The sequence below is a fragment of the Peromyscus leucopus genome, chromosome 3, assembly GCF_004664715.2.
Source record: "Peromyscus leucopus breed LL Stock chromosome 3, UCI_PerLeu_2.1, whole genome shotgun sequence".
Taxonomy (NCBI): domain Eukaryota; kingdom Metazoa; phylum Chordata; class Mammalia; order Rodentia; family Cricetidae; genus Peromyscus; species Peromyscus leucopus.
Genome location: NC_051065.1, coordinates 15,034,147 through 15,043,785, shown reverse-complemented (window position 1 = coordinate 15,043,785; position 9,639 = coordinate 15,034,147). Strand labels below are relative to the sequence as shown.

Genomic DNA, 9,639 nt, shown 5'->3' with positions numbered 1-9,639 from the left:
AGACACAAACCCTCTATCTACACTAGTATACTGCTTGCAAGATGTGTTAGGGCAATGGGGGCACAAGCTGTGGAAGTAACTAATTGATAACTGATTTGACTTAAGACCCACTCCATGAGATGGAACCCATACCTGACACTGGGTGACCAAGAATCTGAAATTAGATAGCCCAGGGACCTAAAGTAAAACCAAATAATAATAGTCCAAAAAAAAATGTATCGAGCGGGGCAGTGGTGGAGCTTGCCTTTAATCCCAGCACTGGAGGATCTCTGAGTTCAAAGCCAGCCTGGTCTACAGAGAGAGATCCAGGAAAGGAACAAAACTGCACAGAGAAACTGTCTTGAAAAACAAAAACAAACAAACAAAAGTATCAATAAAATGTCTCCTAATGACATTCTGCTATACTCAGAAATCAGTGCCTTATTCAGCTATTATCAGAGAAGCTTGCTTCTGCAGCAGATGGGAACAAATACAGAGACCCACAGTCAGACATTTTGAAGTGAGACTAGGGAACATCCAGCCCTAAATGGGATCTCTATCAAATCCCTCCCCTGAGCTCAGGAAACCCGGAGAAAGAGGGAGAGAATGTAAGAGCCAGAGGGTATGGAGGACACCAAGAAAACAAGACCCTCTAAATCATCACGAGCAAAGCTTTTATGAACTCACAAGACTAAAGCAGCATTCATAGGGCCTTCACAGGTCTGTACCAGGTTCATGTGCATATATAATGACTTCCAGTTTAGTATTTTTATATTTGTATATAATTCCTGAGTGCAAATAAGTGGGTCTATTATTCTTAGGTTCTTTTCCTTCTCTTAGTTTGTCCTAACTTTGATATAATTTTTGTTGTATCTTCTATTTTATTTCTGTATATTTAAAGATAATGAATGAAAACCTAACTTAGGGTGAATGTTAACAACTGAATTGTAGTTTATACCTGCTGGGAGAGGGAAAATTGCTCTTCTCCAGTGGAGTGACACTTGGTATATCAACCACTCCAGGGGAGCCTCATGTTCAGCAGTGTTGACCAACATGTAATGGACTCCAGTTTGTTCATTTAACAAAGGCTTGAATATTCTCCCCAATATTCCTTTGTTTAATTTCCAATTTCCATTTTGAAGTTACCTTTTGTGGGCCTACACACACACACACACACACACACACACACACACACACAGCAGGATAATTCAAGAGATTCTTTCAATTTTAGTATTTTATCCTAGCCACAAAGTCCCACATGGATTTTCACCATTAAATAATGACACGTATCAAGTTTCAGAGATTTATTCATCAGTGTAATAAACTCCAAAAAATCAACATGATTTCATGCATTCAGAGGAGTACTTCCTGGTTAAGTGGAAAATTGTGCGGATGGCTTCTGAAAGACCTTCATTATAAGCAGCTTTATGGTGAACTTCATGGTTTAGAAGTCGGGGCCCTCTTTCTTCAGTTTGCTGTAGTCCACATTCACTGAGTAGAACTTGGAAAAAAAAATATATTTTAGATTACCAATGACAGACATAGCACACAAGATTTAGAATTTGTTTCCTCAACTCTTTCAAGCAAGAACTCAGGAAAGAAAATTTTAAGAATATTTAATGATGTAAACATAATATACACACAAGAAAATACATTATGTAAAATTGCAATGTTTCAAGAGAGATGGTTTTGGTAAAAAAAAGCATCCAATCTATAGTTTAAGTATACTCTACTAGTCAGACCCATAAAGATTATCCATTGCAAAATGAATAAATATTAATTCCTTCTGATGCGTACTTCTAACTCTAAATTCTTACTTCATTTCCATGGGAAAATCTCTCACAGAATACAAGTGTATAGAGTTGTCATTTGGATAAAGAACTGCATATTTGAGCTGGGCATGGTGGCACACACCTTTAATCCCAGCACTAAGGAGGCAGAAGTAGACAGATCTCTGTTAGTTCAAGGCCAGCTTGGTCTACAGAGTGAGTTCCAGGGCAGCCAGGGCTACACAGAGAAACCCTGTCTTGGAAATAAGAACAAACAAAAGAAAACAAACAACAACAACAACAAAAAATATATATATATGTGTGACATGTAAGACCCTGAATCAAAAGGGAAGCTAGTAATATAACGCTTTATGGCTTATGCAACTTTTCAGCTGCAACTGTCTTTTTCTAACAGGTTTTCTGAATTTTGAGGACTGCCAGTCACTATTGATGATAGCTTTTGTTTTGTTTTTCTTGAGACAGGGTTTCTCTGTGTAGTTTTGGTGCCTGTCCTGGATCTCCCTCTGTAGACCAAGCTGGCCTCAAACTCACAGAGATCCACCCGGCTCTGCCTCCAGAGTTCTGGGATTAAGGGCATGCACCACTACTGCCTGGCTTGGTGATAGCTTTTAAATGATAAGGCAGTTATACAAGTTTAAGATTTCCAAATATTTCCTTACAGTCAATTGAGATTCATTTTAGAAATAAATTTTCCTGTGATAGTGCTAAACAATGTCTAACTCCTAGTAAGTTTTCTTTGTTGTTGTTTTTTAGTGATATATTTGAAACTGGTCTAGAATTTCTACTGGAAGAAACAAATAAAAATTATTATCTTAGTTTTACTTATTCTTAGGCTAAAGAAAATTGAGAAGATAATGCTACAATTCCTTGAAGATTACTCAATTAATCTTCAAAAGAATTATAAACATTTTCTCCAGAGTTTGTGTGCTGGTTTGAATGGCCCCCATAGGTTCATATGTTACTGCTTAGTCACCAGGGAGTGGAACTCCCTGAGCATGATTAGAAGATTAGTTGTGGCCTTGTTGGAGGAAGTGAGTCACTGAGGGTGGGCTTTGAGGTTCCAAGGCCCATTCCAGGCCCAGTTCTCCTCTGCTTGTGGCTCAGGATGTAGTTCCCAGATACATTCTCCAGCACCATGCCTGCTTGCCACCATGCTCCCTGCCAAGATAATAATGGCCTAAGCCTCTGAAACTGTAAGGAAGCCCCCAATGAAATGCCCTCTTTCATATGAATTGCTTTGGTCATGAAATCTCTTCGCAGCAATGGAACCGTGACTAAGACAGTTTGTATTAAGGGAGTCAGGACTGATATCTAGTTCAAAGTCACAGCACTGTGAAAAAATATACAGACAAACGATTCACAAATCTGTTCCCAAACAGATTTCTTCAAATCCCCTTTCCTTCACACATATACTTCTTCACTGTGTGAGGGAGGGTCTCACACAGCCTAGGGTGGCCTCCATGCTGTGTCTGAGGATGATCTTAAGAGTTTACGTTCTCCTCCTCTCCGGCACTAGAGTGACAGGCATATGCCACCACACTTAGTTTTAAGGGTGCTGTGGACTGCACATAGGGCTTTGCACATGCTAGGCAACCACTTTACCAGCTGAACCTCATCCTCAGCCCCTTACCTGATTTTTAAAAAAGAAAAATCTCCAAGTTGTAAAGCATATTACTATGTCATCCTTCGTACATACACATAGATCTGGGGTTACTTGCAAAGAAAATTTAAGTAAACCAGAAATAATTTTTGCTCTGACTGTATTGTTAGGAATCAATTTACTGTCAGGCAGTGGTAGCACACGCCTTTAACCCCAGCACTTGGGAGGCAGAGGCAGGCGGATCTCTGTGAGTTCAAGGCCAGCCTAGTCTACACAGTGAGTTCCAGGACAGGCTCCAAAGCTACACAGAGAAACCCTGTCTCGAAAAAACTAAAAGCCCCCCAAAAGAAAAAAAGAATGAATTTATCTAGACAACTAGGTTTCTAACGTGTTCATACAACATTAGGATATTTTCAGTTGGATACACAGGTATAATACATATTAAGCAGAAAATAAACATCTAATAGATGCTAACAATGTCCAGCTGCTCTGTTTATCTTAATCATCATCCTCTGCATTTTTACTACTTTAGAAAAATCCAACTGAGGATCAAATTATAGGTTACTTAAAACTGACTAAACTAAAAGGCTGGAGAGATGGCTTAATGGCTGAAAGTATGTACCACTCATCTAAAGGCTCAGAGTTCAGTTCCCAGCACCCATGTGGGGTGGCTCACAAACCACCTTGGTGACCCTAGCTCTAGGGGCTCTGACATGTGTAGTCTCAGCAGGCACCTGCACTCATACATGTAATTCAAAATAATAAAAATAAATATTTAAAAACAAAGCCATAGCCAGGTGTGTTGGTGTACACCTTCAAATTCAGCATTTGTGGGGCAGAGGCAGGTGGATCTCTGTGAGTTCAAGTGGTCTACATATTAAGTTCCAAGACACCCATGGCTACTCCTTAAACCAACTACTTTGCCAGAAGTAGTGATGCATGCCTTTAATCCCAGCACTCTGGAGGCAAAGAGGCAGGCAGGTATCTGTGAATTCAGTGCCAGGTTGGTCAACAGAGTGAGTTCCAGGACATCCAGGACTATGTGGAAAGACCCTGTCTCAACAATATATATATATATATATATATATATATATTTCCTGAAAGCTAATAGGCTTTTGATGTACCTGCTCTGTACTTCAAATTCTCTCTGAAGTAATTTTGGAATCTGATTTACTTTTTTCATTTCCACGCCTCTGCTGCTTTTCTCAACTTACCAGGTCACCATGAAAGCATCCTAGATTGCTCTATCTGATCCTGCCTTTGAAGCACTTCTTTCAATGACGTATTGCTGGGCTGCTAATCCTTAAATCCCATCTTTCTCTAATCTCTTGTTGTTTCTGCTTTGGGGAACCAATAAATTCCTTTTACGAACAGAATATTCATGTCCTCCTGAGATTTCTGTTGAAATTCTAGCCCCAATGGGATAATGATATTTAGAAACTGAGACTTTGGAAGGTAATTAGGTCATGAGGGCAGGGTCTTCACAACTAGACTGTTTTCTTTACAACAGAAAAACAGGGCAGTGTCTACCTCTTTTCCTCTTGTGAAAACATCCAGCAAGAGGATCTTCATCAGGAACAGAACTGACTGGCACCTTGGTCTCACACTTCCCAGCTCCACAATGGTGACAAATTTCTGTTGCCTAAGCTTCCCTATCTATGGTATTTTTTTAAATCATAGCCACCACAAATCTTAGCATCTTAACACAATAAACTTTTATTTTTTTATTCCCATTGCTGTTTTTAAGTCAATTACTCCACACTCATTTCATTCCAGTCTTAAGTTTGATGAGAAGCCCTTATATGCCACTCTGGTTCTCAAGAGAAATGGAAAGAACAGTGGGGCAAATCAAAATATTTTAAAAGTGGTAAATACCATCTTTTCATCTCATTGTTTGTCATAGAAAGTCATATGGCTAAGTCTGATGTCTGTGGGCCAGATAAATACAATTCTTTTAGGTGAAGCCACAAATTCTGGCACATGCTTTTAATCCCAACACTTGGAATGCAGAGGCAGGTAGATCTCTGAATGCAAGGCCAGCCTGGTCTACAGACTGGGTTACTGGACAGCCTAAACTATACAGAGAAACCTGGTCCTCAAAAAAATTCTCTTTAGGTAACAGAAAAATCAACTATGGAGAAAATAACCTAGTTTACCTCACCGTTTGGGTTTAGAAGCAAAAATAAGTAGAATTTATATCTAGATTTCGCTCTCTTCATTTCTACTATAATACAGCAGCGTTCTTCAATTTCTACCCCCTATGAGCCATAAGCACCCAAGGCTCAAGCTATGCAACAAACATATATAAAATCCATCTCTACCACAGACACTTTCCCCAAGTCTTGGTCAAACATGGCTCAGTATGACTCTTGAATGCTAGGTACTTAGAAACTGCTCTATGTAACAGAAAACACATGAGAGAATTAGGCACTCTGTATGGTATGAAAATTATACCTGAATTCTTGACAATGTAAGGGTTTACATGAAAAATATTACACATAAGAAAGGTTATATTTGAGAAATCAATACTCATGGTAAATGAATGCATTCTTCCTAAGAGTAGCTACATAGACCACTCTTCTGGGAAGATGTTAAAGCTTATCTATGAGGCTCATGACAAAACTCAATTTTCTACTGACTTTCATTTCTTCCTACTAATCCTCACCTAAAATATCTGAGCCATAACAAGAAGAGAGAGCCAACCAAACCACCCAAGAGACCAGGCTATCCATATTTCAAAAGCAACAGCAGTAGCACCTGAAGCTTTATGAAATGCAAACCCTCAATCCCAGCTCAGCAAAGCGGCAGGAGCTCTTAAACTCATTATCATAATGGAATTTTACTTGCATATCCCATTTCAAGGAAAACTGCCACACAGCCACGTATCTGTTACAATATGCTTTCCAGCAATGTTTAGCAATTTTGTACCTTACCTTATATTGTTCATTGGGACCCAGTTTGTTCCAAGGCTCTGGGTTATTTTTCCTGTCCCAGCTAAAATGAATAAAATATTTTAATTATTATAGTAATAAAACACTACTTACAATAGTGTTTTTAAAATACTTCCTTAGGAGCTAGTACTCTGAATAGATCAAACTCATTTTCTAGTAGGTATAGTATGGTATTACTTTCACTATAGAGTTAAACAGAAGTAGAATTCATAGTTAGATACAAATACAACGGGTGAAAATCAAGAACACAGTCTTTTGGGATATCCTCATGCCCGTCTTTATAACAGGAATGTTTGTATTTGACTTTTATTAAATCTTCTATTGTATCATTAGGTAATATATAAAAATATATAGAATGCCTAATCAATCATTTTCTAACTGCAACAACAATCAAGTTTATTTTGGAAAGAAGATAAAACATTCACATAGGACAGGAATCATGGTTAAGTATTTTATAAAAAGCAATTACTGCCATGCATGGTGGCACACGCCTTTAATTCCAGCACTGGGGAGGTAGAAGTAGGCAGATCTCTGTGACTTTGAGACTAGCCTGGTCTACACAGTGAGTTTCTATCTCAAACATCAACAAAAACAATAAACAAACGAATAAACAAAACAATTATTATCCCAATCTTCAAAATGAAAGACTTAGTTAGTCAGGTGGCGGTGGTGGTGGTGGTGGTGGTGGTGGTGGTGGTGGTGGTGGTGGTACACGCCTTTAATCCCAGCACTAGGGAGGCAGAGCCAGGAGGATCTCTGTGAGTTCGAGGCCAGCCTGGGCTACAGGCTGAGTTCTAGGACAGGCTCTAAAGCTACACAGAGAAACCCTGTCTCCTGTGTTACCTCTCCCAGGACGGTGGTGCCCAGGCCAGCTTCCTCAGCCATGGAAGAGTTAACACCTCTAGACTCACCTGACATCTGGATTGAACAACGCCAGGCGCAACACATAGAGCGCTGCTCCAGTACCTCCGGCTCCAATGAACACGAAGAGAGGAATCAACTAGAACGAAGAACAGACAAAAAGTAGTAGCCATCATCACATTCCTTGGTCTTGTCCAAGATAAGTCTGTACTGCTTTCTATATAGGAACTTCCAAATCTGCTATTTCACTAACTTGTCCTAAAATGTGAATAAAGGTTGATCTTAGATGGACGCAATGTTTCCTTTTAATTGCATTCTAAAGATATGATCTTTACAAAAAAAACATTAGAGTGATTTTGGTTTAAGACTCTTACTTCTTTATGTGGAGAAAATTTTATGGAAAAATAATCCTATGAGCCAGGTGGTAGTGGTGCACACTTTTAATTCCAGCACTTGGGAGATAGAGGCAGGCAGATTTCTATGAGTTCCAGGCCAGTCTGGTCTACAAAGCAAGTTCCAGGACAGCCAGGGCTACATAGAGAAATCCTGTCTATAAAATCATCATCATCATCATCATCATATAAAGTACATTCACTTCTGTAACATTTGAACAATATTCCCATTCAATTTCATTACTTCCCTGGTACTAAAGAGTGGCTCTGAAAAGTTCTGTGAACAATATAAACTCTGTGAAACAAAGGGCATAATTAGCTGACAGAAAGGTTTTGTTACAAGCACTGGCTTTAGGAATCAACTCTGAAAATGGATTTCTATTAATTTTGCTGAGTATTTAGAAAAGCAGGCTTAAGGCAAAAATTGGTTGTCTTGGGGACTGTCATAGGGAGTTTTACTGAGCAAAAGGGAGATGTGAAGAAAACTTAAATAAATATTGCAAATGTCAAGGTATCCAAGCAAAATAAGGATTCCAAAATGCAGATCCCTTATATTTCGGAAGTCTTGGTGGTGCAATGCAGTGAATATAAAAGCCTCGAAAATCAACATACCAAACCTGACTTCTCTTGTATTCTTACCCACTCTATGTACCATCCACCCCTCTTTGGATCAACCAATCTGAGAGAGCGTGGCCAGTGTTCCAACACTCAGAATGTTTACCTTTCTCCCCGATGTCTGCCACCTTCTGCTTCAGGTAAAACCTCGCAGTGAATGGGAGTAAGCAGTCGCAAATAAAAGACTTCGAACAACCAGGTCAGGCCAACCACAGTGTAACCCCAAGTAAGAGTGAAAAGAGGACGTCCCCAGGGGATAGAGACAGGTGCACGACAACCAAGAAGCCGCCCTGGAAAAGATCATGAACTTACGCTGGGATGCTTCTTGGCCTGCCCGATGATCTGTCGGAGCATGTTTGCGGCAGGGGCCTACCTCCACGGAGACAGCAGCACAAGCGCAGGACACACACACGCCAAGCAGCTTCTGCAACCCGGCTGAGCGGACGTCCAAAGTCACCCAGGACCTCCTACCTGAAGGACCCCTGGCTCGGAGGGCAGCCTGCGGCAGGAAAGCCCGGATGCGGCTGTCCTCGGTAGTGCCTGAACGGATTCGCCCTTGCGCGGTCGTGCTAACCTGGCCCGACCTCTGCTTTCCATTGTGAAGCTCAGCATCCTTCAGTCCTTCACAGCGCACCTTTCCGATGAGTCTATTTCTGCGTAGGAATCAGAACGTCTCGACTGGTGAGACAGGCACTTGTTAGGACGACACGCGTGTAGAGCAGGGTCAGCGGCCGGCCGGCCGCGGGCGCGGCTTCCCTAGCGGCGCCTCCCGGTCGGGACCGCACGCGCACGCGCTTGGGGGCGCGCGTGCCGGGCTCGCGCCGGGCCGCCCTGAGGACCCGGAGGGAGCTGCGAGGCGCCTGGGTGGGTTCAGCGCTCAGCTCCCGCAGGGGACAGGTCGTGTCTGCAGCCGCCGAGGTCAAGGGCTGCGGTTTAAGACAGCAGCTGCTTCCTGTCTCCCGCTGGCGCTTAGGGACAGAAGTTTAAAAAAACTAGTAAGTGACTTACAGATGGCCTCAGTTTCTTCAGAGTGATTGCTAGACTCCCAGGTCATGACACTCATTTGAAGATTCGTCGCCCCAAAGAACTTTTGCAACATGCCACCGTCCCTTTTTGGTCCAGATACTGCATCTTCATGGGGTGTGTTCCTACACTTAAGTTTTTCTACTACCCTATTTCAATTTTCGTTTATTTCTTTTCAAATTTACCTTTACTCAAAAGGCCTCCTTGGGACGGGGCTTAATGGGGCGTTTGCGATCACAACCAACAATCTGAACCCTTTCCAACTCCCTACATATATTAAAGCTTTTAAAATAATAAGACTAAAAAGAGGAAACGTCTTCACCGAAACTACTAAACTGAAGAAGTAGGCATTAGCCAAGTACAAGCTTCAGGTTGAAGTGCGTAAGGAAGAGACAGTTGAAGTGAAGACGTCTGATGCTCACAGCTGC

The 9,639-nt window shown here is 41.3% G+C and overlaps 1 protein-coding gene across 1 annotated transcript; it reads right to left on the bottom strand.

Moving 5' to 3' along the window:
* Window positions 1–1,268: 1,268 nt before the first annotated feature.
* Ndufa4 (NDUFA4 mitochondrial complex associated) lies at window positions 1,269–8,658 on the bottom strand. Its single transcript, XM_028894655.2, has 4 exons — window positions 8,501–8,658; window positions 7,232–7,320; window positions 6,303–6,363; window positions 1,269–1,480 (listed from the first exon to the last, which is right to left on the bottom strand). Exons 1-4 carry the CDS (start codon window positions 8,540–8,542, stop codon window positions 1,424–1,426), a joined length of 249 nt encoding a protein of 82 aa, XP_028750488.1. The 5' UTR covers window positions 8,543–8,658; the 3' UTR covers window positions 1,269–1,423.
* Window positions 8,659–9,639: the final 981 nt, after the last annotated feature.